This window comes from Echiichthys vipera (assembly GCF_963691815.1).
Source record: "Echiichthys vipera genome assembly, chromosome: 18".
NCBI classification, from domain to species: Eukaryota; Metazoa; Chordata; class Actinopteri; order Perciformes; family Trachinidae; genus Echiichthys; species Echiichthys vipera.
In genome coordinates this window covers 7,410,523-7,436,752 of record NC_139843.1, presented here as the reverse complement: position 1 = coordinate 7,436,752, position 26,230 = coordinate 7,410,523, and the positions used below count along the sequence as shown (strand labels likewise).

The 26,230-nt window shown below is 40.4% G+C and overlaps 2 protein-coding genes across 2 annotated transcripts in view; both read left to right on the top strand.

The window, feature by feature from the left end:
- Nucleotides 1-1,733: 1,733 nt before the first annotated feature.
- On the top strand, nucleotides 1,734-8,602 carry LOC310960470 (5-hydroxytryptamine receptor 3B-like; the record flags this gene model as incomplete). The annotated part of the gene is made up of 10 exons (XM_083932179.1): nucleotides 1,734-1,770; nucleotides 2,516-2,587; nucleotides 3,868-4,025; nucleotides 4,968-5,077; nucleotides 5,602-5,771; nucleotides 5,934-6,094; nucleotides 6,730-6,940; nucleotides 7,056-7,193; nucleotides 7,334-7,410; nucleotides 8,363-8,602. 10 exons carry the CDS (start codon nucleotides 1,734-1,736, stop codon nucleotides 8,600-8,602), a joined length of 1,374 nt encoding a protein of 457 aa, XP_083788305.1.
- Nucleotides 8,603-11,601: 2,999 nt separating this feature from the next.
- The window catches only part of LOC310960469 (uncharacterized protein), a gene marked incomplete at both ends in the record, with an annotated part of 15,884 nt that continues 1,255 nt past the window's right edge, over nucleotides 11,602-26,230 (top strand). Inside the window, 19 exons of the mRNA XM_083932178.1 lie at nucleotides 11,602-11,638; nucleotides 12,197-12,268; nucleotides 12,448-12,513; nucleotides 13,852-14,003; nucleotides 15,160-15,269; nucleotides 15,945-16,114; nucleotides 16,286-16,446; nucleotides 17,077-17,287; nucleotides 17,403-17,540; nucleotides 17,681-17,757; nucleotides 18,856-18,907; nucleotides 21,236-21,310; nucleotides 23,199-23,365; nucleotides 23,802-23,911; nucleotides 24,331-24,500; nucleotides 24,609-24,769; nucleotides 24,872-25,082; nucleotides 25,203-25,313; nucleotides 25,433-25,506. Of these exons, the coding sequence (XP_083788304.1) occupies nucleotides 11,602-11,638; nucleotides 12,197-12,268; nucleotides 12,448-12,513; nucleotides 13,852-14,003; nucleotides 15,160-15,269; nucleotides 15,945-16,114; nucleotides 16,286-16,446; nucleotides 17,077-17,287; nucleotides 17,403-17,540; nucleotides 17,681-17,757; nucleotides 18,856-18,907; nucleotides 21,236-21,310; nucleotides 23,199-23,365; nucleotides 23,802-23,911; nucleotides 24,331-24,500; nucleotides 24,609-24,769; nucleotides 24,872-25,082; nucleotides 25,203-25,313; nucleotides 25,433-25,506 (2,325 nt within the window). The remainder of the gene's footprint in view (nucleotides 11,639-12,196; nucleotides 12,269-12,447; nucleotides 12,514-13,851; nucleotides 14,004-15,159; nucleotides 15,270-15,944; nucleotides 16,115-16,285; nucleotides 16,447-17,076; nucleotides 17,288-17,402; nucleotides 17,541-17,680; nucleotides 17,758-18,855; nucleotides 18,908-21,235; nucleotides 21,311-23,198; nucleotides 23,366-23,801; nucleotides 23,912-24,330; nucleotides 24,501-24,608; nucleotides 24,770-24,871; nucleotides 25,083-25,202; nucleotides 25,314-25,432; nucleotides 25,507-26,230) is intronic.

Here is a 26,230-nt window from a genome sequence, read left to right as displayed (position 1 = left end):
AACCTATGTCTTATAACGATCTGGAAACCATCCATCGTTGTGGAGTAGTGGATGCTCAGCAGAAAAGGTTTTGATAGACGTGAGTCCTGGCACTCGGCTCTGTTAGACCCCTGAGCACTTAACAGTGGTTTTATTCTTTTCACATCTTGCTCTGCTGGAAGATGTACACTCGTAAAAGTCTTGTTTTCCATACAGCTGATGAGGGAAATATTTACTTGGCTGTTCATATATATTTAGTCCTTCAGTATAAGTCTTTTGCATGGTTTATGCCGTTCTACAGCAACATCAAACCCATATACACAGTATGAACTGGTCTGGTTGTATTGTAAACTTGTAATGCACTAACATGACTTTAGCATATAATATGCACAGTATTTATTTGTCACGTTTAGATTCTTGCAGGAAACATAAATATCACTTTGTTTTATTTTGAGGAAATGCAGTTCAGTGTACAACTAGTTAATGCTGTTTGCTTCAGGCTTCATTATGTCATGATATATGTATCTATATTTAGATATATATAAATATTATTAAATCATTATTTAATAGAACAATTCTGTGATCTGTTGTATGTACAGTAAAGGTTTTGAAACATATCAGACTCAATGTATTGCACAAATAAAACAAAAAAAAACTTTTTTTACGCCTGACAATCACACACATACATTCTTGTTTTTCACAGTTATGGGGACAACTGTTTGGTTGGTCATTTGTGGGGACCACCTATTTGCATGGATGCAATGTCTGGTGTGCTTGGAAGTAATGCTATTTGCTATCAATGTTATTTTCTTATCTTGTTATGTTCATTGTGTGTGTATGTGTTCACTGCATCTCTTAAATTCACTTCATGTTCCAACTTGCAGTGTGCTTGAAGTGCAAGCTGCGCGCCACCGCTGAGTTTTAAATACTCAGTTTTACACAGAGCATGTTTTGTCCTTGTATTGTAAGTATTGTCATTGTGAGCATCTACTGTAAGCATGCTAATGTTAGCAGCATGTTAGCTGGAAGCATCACAGTACAGAATCACAAAGCTGCTTAAATGGTTGTGGATTGTTTGTCTTTTTTCTATGACAAACAATTGAGAATCTGCTTCAGCTCTGATTTAAGTCGTTCACTGGTTGCTTCAACAGCAATGGTGGCTGAGGATCATGGGTATCGTAGTGTTTCAAGCCATTTCTCAGAAAACAGTTAAACAGTTAAAAGAAATAATAAACCTATAGTATTATTAAATTATTCAGGAGACTTTTTTCACTTTGCAACTCTATAAAAGTGGGCGTTGTGAGGAACAGGATGTTCGGTGGTAAAAGTGGGCAGGAAATTAACTGTCACACCTGATTTATTGTAAAAACTACAGTACATACATATCAAATATATATTATATATGCATGACATAAGACTATTTTCAGATGTAACTCCAACACTGAACTACTTGAGAAACCAAACAGCCACCAGAGGGGAAGTAGTAGATATTAAGAGCTTTTAGTTTTAATAGCAAAATGGATCTGCCCACAGGCCGCTAAGTGTCGAGGCAGTTCCTGGGAGCGTTGTTGCATTAGCAACAACAATATGTGTCTATCACTGGACGATTAGATTTGAACAATAATGAGGGGTTGGTCATGACATTTGTCCTGCCCTCTTCCAGTACAAGGCAGTGACATTATATGTATGTAACAAACATCTCCAGAAAACACAGAGAGGACTTGGACACTTACTAACTTTGACTTTCAGTCATGATGCTCGCAGGTTTCCTCTTTCTGCTCCTCCTCACAGGTAAGCTGGAACAATTCTGTATGATGCATGCAGGAGTGAAACTTTTGTTGCCTCCCCAATTCAATGGAGGTGAATTGTGTTTTGTTTGTGATAAAGCATACAAAAAACTAAAAATAAGAATACTGTAAGCAATATCTCTGTCCAAACACTGTTAGGTGTGGCATGGAAAGAGATGTTGCTGTTTAATTTTTTAATTGCCATTTCAAAGTGGCTCCACAAACAAAATCCCATTACCCTCGATGTTTTAGGGTAGAGGCAAATATCTTGGAGATGGATGACACTACAGGTGAATAGGATAAGTGTTTTTAACAAATAGATATCACCATTAAAACATTCCCAGTTGATTAATTATTAATTTGGTCATGCCTTTTATTTATAAAGACAGCTGGGGATTGATAGGAAATGGGAAAGAGATTGAGCGACTGTATAGTTTTGCTCTGAGCACTGAGCCATTATTCATATTAAGATATTTATTTTTGTATTATAAGTTTTCGGAAATGTGTTTTTAAATATGCAAATGAGGGATTACCAAATGCTAGCGTTGAGTGACTTTGGTAGAAATGAATAAATAGAGAAGGAGTAATAAAGTAAACACCTTAATGTGTGTTTTGAGTGTTTTCTTGCCACTCGTCTGACAGTGAACATGTTATGGAAGCAAAAAAATTCTGTTTTTACCTGTAGTATCTCACCTTAATTTGTGTAGGAAAGGATTGAATCTAATGAACTGTATACTCTTTTCCGTCAGGTGGAAGTACCTCCACAGAGCAACCAGAGGTTCTTGATGATCAGCAGAAGTTCAATTACAGCTTTGAGGGAAGTATGTACAGGAAACAACCACTCCAAAAGTTCACAGTAATGATATGTATTGGTATTTATTCCTGCAGCCTGTATTTAATCCCCAAACCAGTTAAAACCCTGCAGAGCTAAATGAGAAAATATGTATTCAGGACGTTTGGTTTACTGACCCTTTATGTTTTTCAGGATGTCAAAAGATTGATACTGATTTCAAAATTGACTTTATACTGTTGCACTTGAATCAGGGTAACAGTGATTTTTTCCGTCAGGTGGAAGTACTTCAAATTATTCAGGTGATGATTATGAACGGGACTCCAGTCAGGACAATGATACAGGTATGTACGCAGTAATTAGAATAATGGATATTTATTCCTGTATCCCTGATTAATGGAAACTCAAGAATTCATGATTGATCTGGTGCAACAGAAGATTAAACAGAAAGTTTAACACTGCAGGTCCCAGAAATACTGGGGGCACCAAAACAAAGTTGTCATTTCAATAAAGAAGTCTGAATTTCTGGATCTTTCTGTGAACAACTTCTGTGATGATTTTATTCAGCAAACAGCAAATTATATTAAATAATATTTCAACCTGATCTGCTCGTTCATTTCCTGTGACTAACTCATAATAAAAGTCAGCTTGTGTTTCACCAGTTAAATGCTTTTAATGTGAAGCAGCAGGAAATATTAGATTTTCATTAGCGGTAACTTAATACAGCATTTTATCTATAAAGGTCACCAAATGATACTGTTTTTAACTATTTTTGATGTTTTTGAGTGCAGTAGTAAAACTAAAAGATGTCACTGGTGTAAACAGCAAATGTATTTCAACAAAGTATGCATGGTCTCATGTGAGTGGATGGGCATTGGCCTGGGATCACGACAGATGCATTTGGACAACTTGTAGCTGATGGTTTTCAAATAAAGGGTCCTCATCACAGAAAAATGCTCAAATTTAAAGCTCATTAGTGGACTGATGACATAAACCCCTGCAGTGCTGCCAGTGCCTCTCTTATAATGACTCCACAATCACTGGATATTAGGCTACTGCAGATATATGTGAGCTGTTTTTCGGTATTTGACAGTACATTGTGGCTAGCAGTGGATATCTGTCTGCAGAGATTAATGTTTGTAATTTATTAAAATTCATAAATAATGAATACAATAACATTGATGTGCCAGACAAACAACAGGTTTCAATTTAAAAGCAAAAATCCGAGCTTGTAAGTTAGACTTTGTTTTGTGTGTGTGTTTTTAAAGTAAACTTTTTGATAGAGATTATGTCTTAATGTTCTTCCAATAGATGTGGATTCAGGGAAAATCTGTAGTTACCGGGATGTTTTAAACCACCTGAATCTGACCAACAACAAGAAGCTGTACTCCATGATCCGATCTGCTAAAAACTACAAGGATGTTACACAAGTATACCTCAAAATGGTGATCCATGGCATCCTAGATGTGGTAAGTCTTAAAATAAGTTTTACATTTTCTCAAGTTTGTTATAGTTGATTATCATAATTCCCTCTGGCAACTAGGGTATGTTTGTTTTTTATAATTCTTAAATTAAAACCTGGGAGCTGGAAGGGAATTCAAACCGAAATAATAATGTATTCTATTGTATGTGTGTACCTAGCGTCTCTGTGTCTTCACTCGTACACCGTTTGCTGTTATTGGCACGATACTGACACATCCAGTTTGACGCAGTTTGCGGTCTAACGCCAATGCTTTTCTCGGGCGACTGCGTGTGGAGACTCTGCTATCGAGTGGATGCAGTGAAATCTTGCTGACATCAGAGCAGCCACTGCGCCAGCTTTATTTGTCTGTGTCACTCGTATTTCTGTGTTTTCGCCTTGCATGTTTGATTGCTCGGTGTTGTAACTTGGTTTGTTGGTCATAGGAATGGTTTATATGAGCGTGAAGAAAAGATTCTTAGCTTTCTGTGGGTATGCAGCATGTGTGTCTGTATGCAAGCTACATGTTGCTGCACAGGGGGATGTTGTTATACTGCCTGATAGCCCCCGCCGGCGGGGGCTCAGGGAAGAACAAGTTAATGAATCCTAAATCAGGTTTACACAGGTGCATGTCATCTCTGTCTGAAATCATGTGTGCTAGAACTTAAATGTAAATAACTGAAATGTTGCTGTTTTTTGTGTTAGCTGCAGTAAATGTTATAATGTTAATTGTGCTGTTGTTTAGATTTTCACAAATTCTGAATTTACTTGCTCATAGAGAGAGATTGACCAGACTTTTGTTCCTGACATCTGGATTTATATGGTGAGTTCTTTCTGTTCATCAGTAGTGGGAACTATATATTTTCCATGTAAATTGCATCTTTTCATTCTGTCTTTCTCTTGCTCTCCTTCTTGCTTTATATTTCTCTCCCTCCCTGTTTTTCCGGTGCAGTCCTGGTTCGATGACTTCATCTTCTGGATTCCATCAGACTTTTGTGAACTTGATCAAATAGTAGTTCCTACTGATTTATTGTGGAAGCCAGATATATTTATTGAAGAGATGTAAGTTTGTTCATGTTGCCACACTCAAAACAGTCACTGGTGATACAGCGTTATGTTTAATACATTATCATTCCTTCATTATCATTATACAGTATATACGTATAAACAAATACAGTGCTGTGCAAAGTATGTGAACCCCGTCACTTTTACCAAATTTTGTTGCATTATAGACTCAATATAAAATAAATAAAATCCATCTTATTCCTCATCAATCTACACACAATACATCACAATGACAAAAACATTCATTCATTCATCTTCAACCGCTTATCCCGGGGTCGGGGTCGCGGGGGTGCTGGAGCCGATCCCAGCTGACATTGGGCGTAAGGCGGGGTACACCCTGGACAGGACGCCAGTCTATCACAGGGCAATGACAAAAACAGACTTAGCAAATTTCTAAAAAGGGAAATGCCCCTGGGCCTCTCTCAGTAATCCATTGCATCATACTGTAGATTATATAGATTCATGTTTGATGGTAAAATAAACAATGTTGAGCATTAAGTGATGTGTTTGTTCTCATACAGGACAGAGAAGGATAAGGCACCTCCAGCTCCTTATCTCACCGTTAGTTGGTTCGGTCTCATCGAATTAAGGACTGAAATGATGATAGTTAGCACGTGCAAGATGCAAGTTTACAAATTCCCCTTTGACATTCAGAGCTGTGACCTCTCTTTCAAGTCTGCCGTATATTCTGGTGAGCCTGAAACCTGAAAAGTGTGTAGAACTTAATCTAAAATGGAAGTTTTGTGTTTGAATGCATGTGTGCTGTAATCACTTTAACAGCCTATTGTCAGAAAAGCACTAATGCTGTTGTTGACCTGATAAAAAAAGTTTTATTTTTATTTTTTCACGTCAGATCAGGAACTAGAGCTTATGCCACTCCTCAACTCTTCAGGGATCACAGAGTTGTCTCGCGAGGTGATGCGGACCCAGTACGAGTGGCTGTTCATCAACATGACAGTTAAAAAGAAAACTGACAGCAGTTTTGACTACAACCAAAGCATGATCGTGTACACTGTAAGTTTTCAGCACAATTTACCACCAAAGATTTTCAGCGCAAATCTAGATGAAGGCTTTCTGAACGATTACACACCCATAGCAACAACAAAACACACACAAGACTTTGGTTTCTGTTGGTTCATCACTTTGAGCATTATGTTCTTTCTCCCAACCCGTCACATACGGCTGCTTGATCAGGACCCCTTAACATACATTTTTAACTCTAACTTTGCCGCCATCTTTCATCGTTTATCCTGTCGGGGTCGCGGGGGGGTTGGAGCCGATCCCAGCTGACATCGGGCGTGAGGTGGGGTACAACCTGGACAGTCTGTTATTGTTTGACCCATCCATCTATCCCTTACCTCCTCCCTACACAATGTTTGTTTACAATAACTTCCAGGTAGAAAATCTCTACATCCCACGCATACAATTCAATGGGGCTGAGCATATGGGGCCAAGGAAAAAATGGATATTGTCTCATCTCATTTATCTTAAATGCATGTTTGATGATTTCTCATTTCTCATCTCATTTTAAGGTTTTCTCAACCCCTGCAGATTCATTTGTAACCTGGGTACCACATCGTTTCCTTTGACACTAGTATGTGAGTAAATCTGGAAGATCAACCATCTGATCCTTAAAAAAATGTTCATAGATCAAGATGAGGAGGCGGTCTGTGCTCTACATCGCCAACTTCTTGGTACCCATCATGTTCTTCTTCTGTCTGGACTTGGCCTCCTTCCTGATCTCAGACAGCGGAGGGGAGAAGCTCGGCTTCAAGGTCACTGTGCTACTGGCCGTCACTGTGATGCAGCTTATTCTCAATGAGATCCTGCCGTCATCTTCAGACAGGGTACCACTTATAGGTAACAAAGCTCAGAGACTTCCCTTTATTGCACTTCATATGAGCAGGAACGACACATTTGCTGAGTCAATGTGTGGTTATTTGTCCTTATTAATGATGCTGCCTTCTCCTGTTAGCGGTCTACTGCATAGGGGTGTTTGCTATGATGCTGCTGAGCCTCCTGGAGACTATTTTGGTGATGTATCTGATGAGGCAAGACAATGAGGCAGACATTGACCGTAGTTGGAGTGAGGACAGTGCAGACTCTGATGGGGGTGAGATAAAGCATAAAAACCTCTGGATCTCAGCTCAAACTCCCTTTGTCGTTTAGTTTGCTACTCTTATATTTTACTGCTTTTATTTGAATACTCTGAATTTTGAACCCTACAACCTCCTTTGTGCCCAATACTTTTAGTGGTGAAGAAATGGACTCAAGTCTGTGATGTGTCTGCTGATGAACCTCCATCTGAACTGCTGTCAGTGACCAAAGAGGTAAGCATCAGATTGCACTTTAAAGGGTCGGTTCACCCAAATTAAAAAACAAAAGAGTTAGAGGTACATAAATCCCTAAAACCCTGTAAACAGTGTGTTCTTTGGGTTTCTCAGACTGACTGAGATTGAGGCCATCCACAACTTTAGCGGACAGGGAAAATGACACAATGACACAAAGACATGTTTAGTAAGATTAGCGTAATATTTGATAGTTGATCGCAACTGCTGTATAAAAGCAACTCTGTGCGTTACAGCAATGTTCAGTTAAGCATGCAGGCAAAGACAAAGCCTGACGTTAGCTTACTTGTAGCCTGCAGCGGTACATTTCCAGACAGTGGCTGCTGCAGAGATGACAGAGAAAAATTGGACTGGAAAATGCTCCTGCTTCCCAGAAGTGGCAATATTTCGCCTTCCCTATGAGTTATGTAAACGAACCAAGAAAGCCTGTGTGCTCCGAACATGGCTGTATAAAGAGAACTGGATACATGTTGGAGACAAGGCCCTGTTAATTCCTATGAGAGTTGCTCAGTGACGCATGAAGCCAAAAAATCCCCAGATGATCGCAGCTATTCCACACTGGTGCAAAGAGACTTCCACCAGTTTAGTCGGCTACTTCTGGCAGACAAAAGAAACTTCAAAAGTTTCTTTCAGAGCTTGCTAAGAGAGGGAGGTTGTTGTTTTTGAAATCTATAGCCCTAAGGAAACTTTGTTTAAGTCTTCTCTTCTGACACATTGGTTACTGTTACTTTAATTTTGTTCACTGTGTTTTTTTTTCACAAATTAAAGTTTTTTTGTTGAAGTGCCTTGGTTATTCAAAAAATATGATATTATTTAGTCCTGCATTATTTCAGAATAAATCAAGTATTAATACTTTTTTCTCTAACTTTTTATCTCCAGTCAGTGTACGGCCCAAAATGTCATTAATTAACAGTCCATTAAATTACTTCTGCAGGGCGACAGTGGCCCATTGAAGGTGGAATCCACTGCCTTGGAGAAAGTCTCAGATGAGCTGAGGGAGGTGAAGAAAACACTGATTCTGCTCCTCAACAGCAAGAAGGAAGAAGGGAAGCCCGGCTACTGGACCAGAGTGACTAAAACAATCAACAAAGTGTTCTTCATCTTCTATGTCACCGTGGCCAGTCTGTTTTTAATTGTTATCTTTTCAATCTGGAACAAAGCAGACGACGAGTAATGGGAGAACATGGACACATCTAGTCCATGTTTCCATCTGTAGCTCAGTTTCACGGGTCTGGACCACAGAAAACAATTACCCCTAGGCCATGGAGGCACTGAATTGTTATCAACTAACACCAAATCAAAATAACACATATTCTGTATTAGCCTATGACACCGGTCTGGTTGTATTATAAAGTTCTAATAATATATGCCTTTAATATGTAATTGTTAGTGAGTCAATGATACATATAATTAATAAAAGAAAATGTAAGTGTAGCTCTGAAGATTCAAATCAAGTTTTATTCTGTGGAAATACAGTAGTCAATGCACACTGTTAGTATACATATGATGCTCACTATCCCTGTAGTATATTCACTGCGTAAATACCTATCTATATCTATAGATGCCTTTTTTTCTGTCAATATAGCCACATTTTAGTTTTTGAGAAAACTAGTTTTAACAAACTAATTGATCAGGAGCCTGTGAATGTTCTCCTTTGTCCAGGTCGTCGTTATCCTCAAAGCAATTTCAGTGAAGAGCAACTGGACTTGGTTATTTGTCTAGGAAGACGTTTCACCTCTCATCCAAGAGGCTTCTTCAGTTCATGTACGCATCTCACCAGGCTGGGACTGGACCAGGACCAGGACCAGGCTGGGACTGGACCAGGACCAGGACCAGGACCAGGCTGTGACTGGACCAGGACCAGGCTGGGACTGGTCCAACTAACTGGTGTGGAGATCCAGGTATTTAACCTCTCACAAGGTCGATGATGTCACTGGCACCCTTTGTGCTCCAAGTGCCAACGAGCGTTGATAGAGTGAGGTTTCGACTTTGTTAGAGCTCTATTGAGTCTTAACCACTGCTGTGAGGCTCAATAGAGCACTAACAAAGTCGAAACCAACTTCCCACCAACGACTGTCACTATAACAACGGTCGTCGACACTTGGAGCACAAAGGGTTCCAGTGACATCATCGGCCTTGTGAGAGGTTAGATATCTGGATCTCACACCAGTTAGTTGGACCAGTCCCAGCCTGGTCCTGGTCCAGTCCCAGCCTGGTCAGATGCGTACATGAACTGATGAAGCCTCTTGGATGAGAGGTGAAACGTCTTCCTGACAAATAACCAAGTCCAGTTGCTCTTCACTGAAATTGCATTGGGGATATTGATCCGGAGGTTCCTAGGGCGACACCTGCTGGTCGTTTTTCCTAACTACTTTTGGTTCTATCAATTCCGGTGCGCTTTCTAATTGAGTTTTGTTTTAAGTTAATTTAATTGTGTAAAAGTAAAGTCTAACTGACTTACTTTTCTAACTGACTATCATTTTAACCCCTTATTTTAACTTTGACTTCCTTTACAAGAGTTGGCAAAAAGGACACTAACACCAGTGAATTAGCTGTTTTCTGCTTTTGGCCCTAATGGTCCTAATTTACATCGATGCTGTCTACACATCTGGGACTGTGCTTCAGTTCTTTACAATAAAATGACATCTTTCAACAAAATAAGCTGTAAAATCTCCTAAATTTACATTTTTTATATTTATACTCCCTCCTGAGCCGCTCAGGCTGAGTGTCGTCCAAGTACTTTTTCTGCTTTTTCATCAAAGTCACTTTCATATTCTAATTAGATTTGTAAATGCTCATGGAAATATATGAAAATTCCCTCATTGTTTCTTAGAAGTGTGTGAGTGAATTCTACTTGCACAAAAGACGGGAAACTGCATTGGACTGGATGTGTCAAGATAGGGCCAATACCAGCAAATGGTGTATGAGTGGTTAGAGGTTACACAGAGACGCTCTTTCTGTCTTATAACTATGTGGAAACCATTCATGTTTTGTGGTGTAATGGATGATCTGCAGAAAAGTTTTTGATATAACTGAATATCGACTTGGTTCTTGTGCTTCGCTCTGCTCGATTTTAGCTTATATTTTTTTGCTCACAAGACAATCTTTATTTATAACATGTTTAGATTCTTGTGTGTGTGTTTACAGCATCTCTAAAATTCACTCCATGTGAGTCAACTTGCAGTGTGCTAGAAGTGCAAGCTGAGTGCCACTGTCGCCTCACAGCGAGAGGGTTCCAGGTTCACATCCCGACTGGGGCCTTTCTGTGTGGAGTCGCACGCATGTTCTCCCCATGTCTGCGTGGGTTTCCTCCGGGTTCTCCGGTTTCCTCCCACAGTCCAAAGACATGCATGTGTTAGGTTCATTGATGTCATTAAAATTGCCCGTAGGTGTGAATGGTTGTCTGTCTCTGTTTGTCTCTATGTGCCCTGCGATAGACTGGCGTCCTGTCCAGGATGTACCCCGCCTCACGTGCGATGTTAGCTGGGATCGGCTCCAGCCCCCCGCGACCGCGACAGGGACAAGCGGTTGAAGATGAATGAATGACTGAATGTTAGTATTGTGATTGTGAGCATCAAATATAAGGCAAGGCAATTTTATTTGTAAAGCACAATTCAACAACAAGGGAATTCAAATTGCTTGACATAAAACATTAAAAGCATTGGGAAAAATAACACATAAAACATATACATTTTAAAAACATAAAAGGTCAATTCAAACATATAAAAGAATTTTTAAAGAATCAAAGATGGTTACAGTAACAGAAGTTACAGTGCAGATCACTGAAAAGCAGCGGCAAATAGAAAAGTCTTCAGTCTTGATTTAAAAGAGCTGAGGGACGCAGCAGACCTTAACACTGAACTACTTGAGAAACCAAACAGCCTCCACAGTGGAAATGAGAAATAAACAGCTTTTGGTTTTACTGGCAAAATGGATCTGCCCACAGGCGGCTAAGTGTCGAGGGTGTTGGCAGTTCCTGGGAGCGTTGTTGCATTAGCAACAACAATATGTTTCTATCACTGAATGATGAGATTTGAACAATGAGGGGTTGGTCATGACATTTGTCCTGCCCTCTTCCAGTACAAGGCAGTGACATTATATATATATGTAACAAACATCTCCAGAAAACACAGAGAGGACTTGGATACTCACTAACTTTGACTTTCAGTCATGATGCTCGCAGGTTTCCTCTTTCTGCTCCTCCTCACAGGTAAGCTCTTTATGATGCATGCAGAAGTGAAACTTTTGTTTCCTCCCCAATACAATGGAGGTGTATTGAGTTTTGTTTGTGATAAAGCATACGAAAAACTAAAAATAAGAATACTGTAAGCATTATCTCTGTCCAAAAACTGTTAAGTGTGGCATGTGGATAATTCAAAGTAACAAAGACACTGTTCCTGGAAAGAGATGATGCTGTTTAAACTGCCATTTTGATGTTTCGTGGGCTCCACAAAAACGACATTGAGATAATTATTTTATGTTTTCTGAAAGGTTTAAATATGCAAATGAGGCATTTGCTAATTCTAATTTTTGGTGAATTTGGAAGAAATCTACAGGCAAAAATAGGCAAAGTGTAATAAAGTAAACACCTTAATGTGTGTTTTTGATGTTTTCTTGCCGCTCGTCTGACACTAAACATGTTATGGAAGAAAAATAGCAATAGTTTTTGCAAGAAGTGTCCCACCTCACGTTGTGTAGGAAAGCAGTAGAAATGTGTGAATGGAAATAACAATGCATCTAATGAGCTGCATATTCTTTTTTCCGTCAGGTGGAAGCACCTCCACAGAGCAACCAGAGCTCCTTGATGATCAGCAGAAGTTCAATTACAGCTTTGAGGAAGGTATTTACAGGAGACACTCCAAAAGTCTACAATAATTAGTGAAAAAATATGTATTCAGGACGTTTGGTTTACTGACCCTTTATGTTTTTCAGGATGTCAAAAGATTAATACTGATTTCAAAATTGTGACTTTAAACTGATGCAATTGAATCATTGTAACAGAGTTTTTTTTCCTGTCAGGTGGAAGTACTTCCAATTATTCAGGTTATGATTATGAACAGAACTTCAATCAGGACAGTGATGAAGGTATGTACGCAGTAATTATGTGGAAGTCTTGGTACTTTTCATGGTTAATCTGGTGACTCCCCGGGCAACAGCAGATGTGGTGTAACACTACGGGTTCCAGAAATACTGGGGGCAGCAAATCAAAGTCATCATTTCAATAAAGAAGTCCGGCTTTTTCTATCATCCTGTGAACAAGTGTGATGATTTTATTCAGCACACAGCCTGAGATGCAAACAGCAAAAGTGTGCCTGCTCCTGCCTGCGCCATTACTCACTGCAATATTTGAAACTGCTCTGAAAACATTGCATTTCCTGTGACTAACTCATAAAAAATGTCAGCTTTTGTTTCACCAGTTAAATGCTTTTAATGTGAAGCTGCAGCAGCAGGAAACATTCGATTTGCATTAGCAGTAACTCAATACAGCATTTTATCTTTAAAGGTTGCCACAGAAACACAGTTTTTAATATAATTACAGTTTTTAATATAATTGCGATAGATTCACTTAAAATACAGCTCCTTTGCGTTGAAAGGAGCCAGTTGAGGTGGTTCGGGCATCTAGTAAGGATGCCCCCTGGGCGCCTCCCTAGGGAGGTGTTCCAGGCACGTCCAGCTGGGAGGAGGCCTCGGGGAAGACCCAGGACCAGGTGGAGAGATTAGATCTCCACACTGGCCTGGGAACGCCTCAGGATCCCCCAGTTAGAGCTGGTTAATGTGGCCCAGGAAAGGGAAGTTTGGGGTCCCCTGCTAAAGCAGCTGCCCCCGCGACCCGACCCCGGATAAGAGGTTGAAGATGAGATGAGATGAGATTACTTTAAGATACTTGTATGTTTTTAACTATTTTTGATGTTTTTGAGTGCAGTAGTAAAACTAAAAGATGTCACTGGTGTAAACAGCAAATGAATTTCAATAAAGTATGCATGGTCTCATGTGAGTGGATGGGTATTGGCCTGGGATCACGATAGATGCATTTGGACAACTTGTAATTGAAGGATGTCAAATAAAGGGTCCTCATGACAGAAAAATGCTCAAATTTAAAGCTCATTAGTGGACTGATGACACAAACCCCTGCAGTGCTGCCAACGCCTCTGTTATGATGACTCCACAATCACTGGATATTAGGCTACTGCAGATATATGTGAGCTGGTGTTTTCCAGTGTTTGACAGTACATTGTGGATAGCAGTGAATATCTATACACAGAGATTAATGTTTGTTGCTATATCAAAATGATAAATAATGAATACAATAGTGTTGATGTCCAGACAAACAACAGCTTCCACTTTAAAATAGAAAATGAGAGCATGTAAGTATTTAAGAATAAACTCCTTGATAGAGATTGTGTCTTAATATTCTTCCAATAGATTCTACAGGTAACTGCAGTTATCAGGATGTTGTGAACCACCTGAATCTTATCAAAGATAAGCAGCTGTACACGATAGCCCGTCCTGTTAAACACCACAAAGAGACGACAATGGTTTACCTCAAAATGGCACTTTATGGCATCCTAGATGTGGTAAGTTTTACAAATTCCTGAAGTTTTTCTTTTGATGATTTTTGATTATTTCCTTTTGAAAGGAGGGTGTGTTTGTTATTTTTACAATTATTACATTGAACAATACACAGGAAGTATACTGTGGAAATCAAACCTGTGTCCAGTTGTTCATTTTTGGCAGTCCTGGCCAAAAATGAACAATTCTTTAGTACCATAAAAGGGGAAAGCTCTCTGGGACCCAACCACTAGGAGGGAGTCCGTGGTCATCATATCTATAAGCAATGATAAAATCAAACCAACGTTTGAACCAAATATTCACCATTTTTAGTTAAAAAAAGGGAAAATTAGGATTTTATGATTGTTGTTGTTATGATTTAGTAATGTGTCGTCTGTTTCATAATGAAACCCCTGTCTAATCATGTGTGCCTGAAGTTAAATTTGATTAACTGATTAATTAAGTGTTATTGTTTTGTTTCTTAACTCAAAGAGATTCACATAAAACACAGAAGAACATTAATAAACTGGTGTGGTTGTTAGCACTGTCGCTTCACAGCAAGAGGGTTCCTGGTTCAAATCCTGGCATGTTCTCCCTGTGTATGCGTGGGTTTTCTCCGGGTTCTCCGGTTTCCTCCCACAGTCCAAAGACATGCCTGTGTTAGGTTCATTGATGACTCTGAAATCGCCCGTAGGTGTGAATGGTTGTCTGTCTCTGTTCGTCTCTATGTGTCCTGTGATAGACTGGCGTCCTGTCCAGGGTGTACCCCGCCTCACGCCCAATGTCAGCTGGGATCGGCTCCAGCCCCCCGCGACCCTGACAGGGACAAGCGGTTGAAAATGAATGAATGAATGAATGATAATGCAGGTGTAAAATAGTGTTATGTTAAGACAGTTTTGATGTGGTTACGGTCAGCTACATTAAATATGATCATGTTAAATCTGCTGCAGTAAAGATTTTAACACATTCTGTATTTCTTTGCTCACAGAGAGAGATCGACCAGACTTTTGTTCCTTATGTTTGGATTTATATGGTGAGTTGTTTCTGTAGTAGAAACTCCTGTGTATTATTATTAATAATATTTAATTAACATTTCCACTTAAAATGCATCTTTTCCTTCTGTCTTTCTCGTTCTCTCCTTCCTGCTTCTTGTTTCTCTCCCTCCCCTGTTTTCCTGTGCAGAGCTGGGAAAATAAACACATCTTCTGGCATCCACCAGATTTTTGTGAACTTGAAAAAATAATAGTTCCTACTGAAATATTGTGGAAGCCGGATCTAACTATTGAAGAGATGTAAGTTTGTTAAAGCCTCACGGATCAGAGGAGCAGTCGGGGGCCATGTTGATGATATTTGAGATGTCAAAATATGTGATATTCATATTGTGCTGATGGTGTTTTCTATATTTTAACACTCAAGGTATATTATAGGAAAACAGAAGAGTTTTTAAGCCTTAGACAGTAACTGTTATGAGACAATGGGCCCCTGGTAATAGATATGTAAGAGTCTCCCCTACACAGGAAAGAAAATCAAACATTTGGCCATTTTGCATCCTTTTGTAGTCATTTTGAATCTATTATTAGTCATTTTGCATCCTTTTATAGTCATTTTGAATCTATTATAAGTCATTTTGCATCCTTTTGTAGTCATTTTGAATCTATTATTAGTCATTTTGCATCCTTTTGTAGTCATTTTGAATCTATTATTAGTCATTTCCCATCCTTGTGTAGTTGTTTTGAATCACTGTGATTGTTTTGCATCTTTTTTTTGTGTTTATTTGTGATTGTTATGTTTTTTTTAAACAACTCTCCATGTGACTGAGCCCTTGACCTCTGTGCCTGTGCATGGTACACCTGTTCAGTTCCATCCATGATTGCATTATACTGTACATTTTATAGATTCATGTTTGATGGTAAAATAAACAATGTTGAGCATAAAGACTTTGCCATAATGTGTTTTTTCCCATACAGGACAGAGAAGGACAAAGCCCCTCCGAATCCTTATCTCACCATTAACTGGCATGGTCTCGTCGAATTAAGGAATGAAATGATGATGGTTAGCACGTGCAGGATGCAAGTTTACAAATTCCCCTTCGACATTCAGAGCTGCGACCTCTCTTTCAAGTCTGCCATATATTCGGGTGAGCCTGAAACCTGTTGTGTTGATAAGTATGTAGAACTTAATCTAAAATGTGTGATTTGTGTTCAAATGCATGTGTGCTGTAATCACTCCAACAGTCTATTGTCACACCAACACAATCCTTCTTTGTTAACCTGATAAGAAAACAACTCATTTTTGTTTTCCACCTCAGATGAAGAAATAAAGTTTCAGGTCATCTCCGACTCTTCAGTGATCACAGAGTGGACTCGCGACATGATGCGGACCCAGTACGAGTGGCTGTTCATCGACATGAAAGTCAAAGAGAAAACTGTCAACAATTTGACCTACAACCAAAGTATGATCGTGTACACTGTAAGTTTTCAGCACTTTCTACCGCTAAGACTTTTCAGCACAAATCTAAATGTAGGCTCTCCGAAAGATTAGACATCGCCCGCAACAACAAAACACACACAAGCCAGGCGTAGCTCCTGGCGCCGTCACAACCAAAGTCAATATGTGAGCAACACATTCTTTCTCCAAACTCGTCACATACAGCTGCTTGGTCAGGACAGGATCCATCTAAGTCTTTAACTCTCTACCTTTGCCGTCATCTTTCATCATGCAGGTTATGGTTTGGTTTAGGAAAATATCGTGGTTGTAGTTAAAAGAACTAAGTTAAAATACGTGGACTTCTGGTTTCACACAGGACACAAACAGCTGTCTGCAGGCTTAAAGTGTTTGTCTGACCCATCCATCTGACCTCCTCCCCACACAATGTCTGTTAACATTACCCCTGTATCTCGTACATGCAATTCAACGGCGCTGAGCAATGACGAGGACCAACTGGAGTCTCATCTCATTCATCTAAAATGCATGCTTTATGTTTTCATATCTCTTTGATAACAAGACTTTCCCTAACGTGAGGCTGGAGATGTAATTTACCTATTTGGCCACAGAATAAAGACAATCATGAAGATCAATCCTCTGATCCTTTTTTCATAGATCAAGATGAGGAGGCGGTCTGTGCTCTACATCGCCAACTTCTTGGTACCCATCATGTTCTTCTTCTGTCTGGACTTGGCCTCCTTCCTGATCTCAGACAGCGGAGGGGAGAAGCTCGGCTTCAAGGTCACTGTGCTACTGGCCGTCACTGTGATGCAGCTTATTCTCAATGAGATCCTGCCGTCATCTTCAGACAGGATCCCTCTTATAGGTAAAGAAACTCAGAGTCTTCCCTTTATTGCACTTCATATGAGCAGGAACGACACGTTTACTGAGTCAATGTGTGGTTATTTGTCCTCATTAATGACGCTGCCTTCTCCCGTTAGCGGTCTACTGCATTGGGATGTTTGGTTTGATGCTGCTGAGCCTCCTGGAGACTATTTTGGTGATGTATCTGATGAGGCAAGACAATGAGGCAGACATTGACCGTAGTTGGAGTGAGGACAGTGCAGACTCTGATGGGGGTGAGATAAAGCATAAAAGCCTCTGGATCTCAGCTCAAACTCCCTTTGTCGTTCAGTTTGCTACTCTTATATTTTACTACTTTTATTTGAATACTCTGAATTTTGAACCCTACAACCTCCTTTGTGCCAAATCCTTTCAGTGGTGAAGAGATGGACTCAAGTCTGTGATGTGCCTGCTGATGAACCTCCATCTGAACTGCTGTCAGTGACCAAAGAGGTAAGCATCAGATTGCACTTTAAAGGGTCGGTTCACCCAAATTAAAAAACAAAAGAGTTAGAGGTACATAAATCCCTAAAACCCTGTAAACAGTGTGTTCTTTGGGTTTCTCAGACTGACTGAGACTGAGGCCATCCACAACTTTGGTGGACAGGGTAAAATGGATGACACAAAGACATGTTTAGTAAGATTAGCGTAATATTTGACAGTTGATCGCAACTGCTGTATAAAAGCAACACTACACGTTACAGCAACATAAGGCTTAGCATGCAGGCAAAGACAACGTTAGCTTACTTGTAGCCTGCAGCGGCACATATCCAGACAGCGTGGCTGCTGCAGAGATGACAGAGATAAATTGGACCGGAAAATCCTCCTGCTTCCCAGAAGTGGCAATATTTCACCTTCCCTATGAGTTATGTAAACGAACCAAGACAGCCTGTGTGCTCCGACCATGACTGTATAAAAAGAACTGGATACATGTTGGAGGCAGGGCCCTGTTCATTCCTATGAGAGTTGCTCAGTGACGCAAAGATTCGCAAAAAAGAGACGGGTTAAAACTTGCAGCTACTTCCAACGTGCAGGTCTGCAATGTTCTGAACCCTGCCAGTTCACACCAGTGTGACGATGTACCATCTCTATAGCAATGACTCTCTGTACTTCCGTTCTAACCTCTGACTTTTCAGCCTTTTTTCTTAGCTGGATCTAATTTGTAGCATTAAAAATGAGGACAGAGATAGTGAGATACCTGCTACAGCTACATTTATGATTGTGATGAAATGGCGAAAATAACGCTTTATTTCCCTGATTCACTGCTTTGTTCTAGATTACAGAGCACTCTTCTTATTCATTGTATTGCTCGGCGACCCTCTCTCTGTCCATTTCTTTTTCTCTTTCTCTCACACACACTTGTCCAAAACAGATAGATAGTTGTTAAAACAACTATCTATATGTCTGTCTGTCTGTCTGTCTGTCTGTCTGTTGATCTATCTATGAACCGACCCTTTTGTTTTAATCCCAATGGACACAAAAACCAGCAGTTTGAAATCTTATATGTTCTATTATGTCATTAATTAACAGTCCATTAAATTACTTCTGCAGGGCGACAGCGGCCCACTGAAGGTGGAATCCGCTGCCTTGGAGAAAGTCTCAGGTGAGCTGAGGGAGGTGAAGAAAACACTGATTCTGCTCCTCAACAGCAGGAAGGAAGAAGGGAAGCCCGGCTACTGGACCAGAGTGACTAAAACAATCAACAAAGTGTTCTTCATTTTCTATGTCACGGCGGCCAGTGTGTTTTTCATTGTTATCTTTTCAATCTGGAACAAAGCAGAAGACGAGTAATGGTAAAGGCTTATATTTAACATGCAACACATCTGTAGTGTTTCCCCCTGCAGCTCAGTTTCGCTGGTCTGGACCAAAGAAAATAATGACCCAATGAATTCATATTTATGATAAATAACAGTTGCTGCAGTTTACTGATTTCATTACAGAGACTCTGCAAATCAAGTTACTACTTTTATTGTTAGTGTTCAGGCTGCACAAGTGTCTGCTACAGGGGAAATAAATGCTTTGTATTTCTTTGTTTGAATCAACAACAGTTGTCTTGAGTAACGCTGTGCATCCGATGCAGCGACTGTTCCCTTGCAAATTGGTCGTGTTTAGACGACAACCCAATGGTTGTGGTTGGGCATTGACCTTGAGTGGCTAAGGTTAGGATAGGTCTTCTGTTGGCAAGTTTTTCGAGTGTTTTGCAAATTTAAGGTTACCTACTTGACCATTTGCTTATATTATCAACCATTTGGAAGAGATATACATCTGATGAATCACAACTTCACTTAGTGCATTGAAAACATAGCCATTGCTTTATAACTAAGACTAAGTAATCCATATAGACAGAGCTAAAATGATCACATTTTGATTTACTTTTATCAGTAAAACAATATAACCTTTACATAAATGAGACAAAATAAGTCCATTCTCTCCATAATAAACACATTAGAGATGGGACACTCACAATAAGTTAATCCTGGCAAATATCCATTATCAGGAAAATCGTCAAAACCCTCACAAATGACGTGATCGGCAAATTGATCGCAATTTACTACAGTTTTTCCTCTGACTGTAACAATAATTTGATCAAAGCCCAGAAGTAACACTTCAAATCAAGGAGTGGAAGTATTAAGTGCATTATACAATGAACATTGCTGTGTATATATCAACCACAACTGTTGCTCCTGCTACCTGGGTAAAGATCCGCAACCCAGTATCTGAAAGACACAACCTTGCAAAAAATAGATAGCGTAGATAGAGGAAGGGAAAGAGAATGCCATGTAGGACGTGGTGGATCAGATGGTAGGCGTTTTACCCACACTGTAAATTCGGTCAGATGGCAGCATCCTTAATGCTGATGAAGAGAGAGAAAGGCAACATTAAGGCTCATTTATGCTCTACGTTAGATACGGATACAGACGGAGCCTTCTGCTTACATTTCTTCTGTTTTTCTGCACGTATTCTGCAAGCTTGCGAATGCGAACCAATACAGACTGATTCAGGACCGATTGGATTGCAGTACCAGTGGAAATCATGTGTGCAGTGTCGGGCATTGTACACAAAAAAGTGCCGTGAATAGTAGGAGTGAGCGAGTATTGCAAGCTTTTTTCTGAAGACATGTAAATGTTTCCTCTATTATGGTTTGAGTAGTTTCATGTTGTAATCACATGTATTAGACTTTATACTGCTGAAATAAACAATAACCACAAACTTTTTTTCGTCTCCTTTTTTACGTCTGTGTGTGTGAGTGTATGTGTGTGTGTGTTTGTTTTTCTGTCCTGGTGGGGTCCATGGGGGACATACTACCCACGCTTTGGGGACCATTTTTTCCAGAGTTTGTGTGTGTGTGTGTGTGTGTTTGTGTGTGTGTGTGTGTGTCTGTGTGTGTGTGTGTGTGTGTGTGTGTGTGTGTGTGTGTGTGTGTGTGTGTGTGTGTGTGTGTGTGTGTGTGTGTGTGTGTGTGTGTGTGTTGAATAATGGCCAGGAGAGCATTTTTTGCAGAACATTACGATATAACTGTGGAGTTGACCTTTGGTCTTTTAAAAATGTCATCCCTTTATCCTACGTAGACAATTCATGTGAAATGTCTTTTGGATGTCACAGTGACCTTGACCTTTGACCTCCAAATTCGAATCAGTTCCCCCTTGAGTCCAGGTTGATTTTGTGCCACATTTGAAGAAAATACCTCAAGTTGTTCCTGAGTTGTTCACAAGAATGAGACGGACAACGGTCGTTTGGCTGATGTGGAGGCATTAAAAGCAGTTAAGTGCATTCGGTCTGACAGTAAAATAATCTGCCCACAGTGTAGTACATCAGTGACTCCTGTTTCCTGCAAAACCCAAAGGGTGGGTCACTCAGTTTGCCCAGCCCTCTTCCAGTGAGGGGTGATGTGTCTGAACAGTCTGAACAATCGGCTGTACTCACCTCTCAGACTTTGGATTCTCACGTCTTGGATTCCCTGCGCTCATGATGCTTGCTGCCTTCCTCTCCCTGCTCCTCCTCACAGGTAAGGTTTCTCTCATCCACACAGTGTCCCTTTTGCTCTGGATTATTGACAGTGTGCTAATTGGAATTAATTTATACCAATGACAACTGTTCAAAGGGACGTCTGTGGCTAATCAAGAGTAACATGGCCACAGTTTCTGAAAAGAGGTGGTGCTGTTTAATTTTTTAGCGCTACAAAAATAAATTTACACTCATCCTCATTGAGTTGAATCAGAAATCTCAGAGATGGATACAAAAAAAAAAAACCTGGACAAATTAACTCAAAATGGTCTGCATCCCTAGAGCTAAAAAGTGCAATAACTGCACTTCTGGCTCCACTTTTTTCCAGTACTGGACACTTTATTATTTTATTCTGTGTAAACACAATATTTATGCTGTCATATTTATCCCATACACGGTTATACTTTTTAGTTTTTCTCCTTAATGAGGCATCTACAGGCTTTCTCCAAAGGACATAAACAATAAAAGTAGCTTGCGAAAAAAATATAAGTAAAACAAAGACAGTTTTGATAATTTTATCACAATTTAGTATTTGATTGAAGAGGGATATGACTGCAATATTCTGGGACAATATTGGGTACAGCTCTTTAAATTGATGCAACTGAATCAGGTCTTCAGACAGTCCTAAGTGCTGCTGACCATAATTCTATTATCATGCATTTACTGCGCTGTATATAGCTGATGGATTGCAAATGGACAGCCATAAAGACTCAGATGACTGACTCATTTAGTGGTCGAGGAGGTGAGCGAGACATGCCTGCCAATATCCATCTGTGACCACAGGCACCAGATATGATTTGAGATGTTTAAAAATTCATAAACTTCAGACGCTAAATCCAGATGGAGTGGCTAACTAAACAAACGTACAGACAGAGCTCTGAAGTTAAAAGGTAATATGTGGAAATCGGTCTGTCTTTCCAGTATAGTTTGGATTTTTTGAAGGGGGGTTGTATGAGGTACTTATCCATAGTCATAAGTGTGTTACCTACAGTAAGACGGTGGTCGGCACGCAGCAGTTTGGAGAAGCAGGAAGGAGGAAACGTATATAAGCCCCCTAAGAAAGGCCTGCCTTAAAAAAACAACATTATCACTTTAAGCGTACGCTATATTTAGAATATTTTCCCAACTTTACCTCACCGTCATACAGCCCGTTCTAATGGGGGACGAAAGCCGATTTATGATCTCGTCAAAGCCAACAGACTCCTTTGGCAAAAAAAAGTAATTTTACCTCACAGGACACGGGCGTTGCTGGTCTACCGCTGCCGCGATCAGTGATTTTATTTTATTTCATAAGATATTTTTTCATATGACTGGTTTTGTTTATGGTATCTGGCGGCTTTGACAAGAGCAGGGAGTTTAAGTTCGCCCTGTTTAAACTTAAACATGACAACTTACATTCTAGTGTACCCTTTAACTATTTGCATCTTCATCATTCATTCCTTCATCTTCAACCATTTTTCCCTGTTGGGGTCACTGGGGGCTAGAGCCAATCCCAGCTGACATCGGGCGTGAGGCGGGGTACACCCTGGACAGGACGTCAGTTTATCAAAGGGCACATAGAGACGAACAGAGACAGACAACCATGCACACCTACGGGCAATTTTAGAGTCATCAATTAACCTAACACGAGCACGTCTTTGAACTGTGGGAGGAAACCGGAGAACCCGGAGAAAATCCACGCAGACACGGGGAGAACATGCATCTTGGGTGGCTAAAATACATTTTGCTGCTGTCCTCGTCCACAGCCGTACATTTCTTAGTGCCTGTCCTCCTCTCTGCTTCTCTGACACTGGCTATGGATAAGTACCTTGTACAACCCCACTTCTAAAAGTCAGAACTATCCCTTTAAGATCATCTTTCTCACAGTGAATGTGTCTTGATGTCTTTAGCTGTGGGCAGGGTGTCTTCTGAGACGGCGTGCAGTTATCAGGATGTTTTAAACTACCTGAACTTGACCAAAAACAGTGATCTGTACACCATGGCCCGGCCAGTAAAAGACCACAAACGCCCAACTCAGGTGTCACTGGAGGTACTGCTGTACGCCATTCTAGATGTGGTGAGAATTTGACATTCACATTCAAATATTCAAAGTTGCTCGAATTTTAAAAATGCGTCTGAGTGATTCAAAGCTTTACGACAGTTTTCTTTGCTTGTTTCTAGAGAGAAATCGACCAGACGTTCGTTCCTTACGTTTGGATTTTTTCGGTGAGTTCTCTTCTGGAAAAACAGAAATTGAATTAAAGGATGCATGAGGCGTTATCTATTGCTAACCTTCTGGGGATTTAGGAGAAATCTACAGATGCAAATAGACAAAGTGTAGTAAGATAAAAACCTAAATGTGTACTCTTAGTATTTTTAGTCTGTCCAGTCTGAAATCAGCAAAATTGCCCAAAATCTGAAATATTGGTGTTTAAGCCTGTGTTTGAAAACTCAAATGTATTTTCTCTGAGTTCATAACCCGTCTCCTCTGACTCCTCCTCTTCCTCTTGTAGAACTGGCAGAACGAACACATTTCCTGGGATCCAAATGACTTTTGTGGTATTGAGACTGTTTCTCTCCCTACTGAAGTTTTGTGGAAGCCAGACATAATTATTGAAGAAATGTAAGTGCAAACGCAATCACACTCACAAATACTCACAAAAGGAATAAGAGATGGGAATCGATAAGATTTTATTGATACCAATGATTGATTCTGCTTATCGGTCCGGTACTTTATCGATTCCCTTATTGATTCAGTTGGTCTACACAGGTTTTCAATAGCTTTCATTGGGACTAATATTATTATAATTAAATTGTTATAACGCTTTGACATCTGGTTCGGATTTAAATTTGTTACCGGCTCTCGACTGGAAACGGTTCTCGATTCCCATCCCTGACAGTAATTACAGTAATCGGTGCGATAGGGAAACATGTTACGGTTTGAAATAAAACCTCAGCTAAAGCATTTGGATGGACCAAGATAGTTGCAACATAATAATTTGCTATTGTTGTGTGTAATGTGTGCATGTTTGTTTGTTTCAGGACAGAAAAGGACAAAGCCCCTCCGAGTCCTCATCTCACCATCGACTACACCGGTTCAGTCCGTGTTCAGGACGACCAGGTGCTGGTCAGCACCTGCAGGATGCACGTTTACAAATTCCCCTTCGACACTCAGATGTGTACCCTCTCGTTCAAGTCTGTCGTACACTCTGGTGAGTCCGTTGCGTCTTGTCATATGTGTTCACATTATGTCATCACTTCCTTAACACACACAACCAGGTATTCATGCGACCTCGGTTTGTCTTTGTCTCCCACATCAGTCGCTGAAATACAGCTTGTTCGCTGGCACAACTCTTCAAAGATCACAGAGTGGTCTCGTGAGGTGATGCGGACCCAGTACGAGTGGCTGTTCATCAACATGACAGTCACCAACAAAACTGTTGACATGTTTGACTACAAACAAGATGTGGTGATTTACTCTGTAAGCATTACTGTGTATTACTACAGGAACGTAGACAGTGTAAAGTCATGGAAGACGTTATGATACGTCGCAGGAAACATACCCTTTAACATCATTTCACAGATCACCATGAAGAGGCGGTCTCTCCTCTACATAGTCAACTTCATACTACCCATCATGTTCTTCTTGGGTCTGGACTTGGCCTCCTTCCTGGTCTCAGATAGCGGGGGCGAGAAGCTCGGCTTCAAGGTCACTGTGCTGCTCGCCGTCACTGTGATGCAGCTTATTCTCAATGAGATCCTGCCGTCGTCTTCAGACAGGATCCCTCTTATAGGTAACAAAGCTCAGAGTCTTGCATTTATTGGACTGCACTTCATATGAGCAGGAACAGAACATAAACTGAGTCAACATGCGGTTAGTTGTCCACATTAATGATGCTGCCTCCTCCTGTTAGCGGTCTACTGCATTGGGATTTTTGCCCTGATGCTGCTGAGCCTCCTGGAGACGATTTTGGTGATGTATCTGATGGAGAAAGACTCTGCATCCCGAGAGGACGAGTGCAAAGGTATAAAAGCTGCACTGTTATAATTTCACTGGTATTGTAATGTCCAGTGTCTTTGTCTTTGTCTAATGTCTTTGTGAATACTGTGAAGCAGATCTCTTGTGTCTAACATGTCCCTCCAGAGGAGAAGAAACTGACTCCGTGTGCGTGCATCTGTGATGCGTCAGCTGATGAAACACCACTTGATCTTCTGAAGGTACATTACATTTAAACTTTTAAAGGGCTGATTCAGCCAAAATAACAAAAAATATTTTCTTGGTTTTACTCGTCAAGGTCCAAAATTTTCCATCTCTGAAGTTTCATGGTGGTTCATGACGTTTTCTTGCATGAACTCTGGATGTCCAAAGAAGGCCCTGACCAAAGTCTCCCTTCCACACATGTAGAAAACAACAGGAGATCGATTGATTCGTGTCAGATAAGAAATACCCCGTTCGGTTTAGACGAGGGGTGGCACTTGGTAAAGTGTGTAGGAGGCAGGACACGATTGCCGACGGAAGTTCCCAAATCTCACCGTCTCCAGTTAGCGTGGAAATGCACTGTACGATTTTGGAAATGTTGTTTAATTCCAAATCAAACTGTACAAGTAAACAGTCTGCGATGTAAAGGAAAGCTAACGATTTAGCGTGCTCACACCGTACGTTTAAAATACAAATCAAAACAACCCATGTGGAGCGTTCTGGCGATTAGCAATTGTCAATAAAGAGTAGTTTGAAAGCTTTGAGGTAGGCAGAGGTTATCTAACGGAGGTGGCAGAGGTCTTGAACATGATACCAGCGGTTCACAGTAATCACAACCTCTGATGCTATGAAACATGTCACGTTACCGTGCTGGAAAGATCTGAAATCATGGCCCAATGGGTTCAAATCGTACAGTGTATGCCCAGATTTAGACATTTTTGTTTCCATCTTTGGATCTGGACA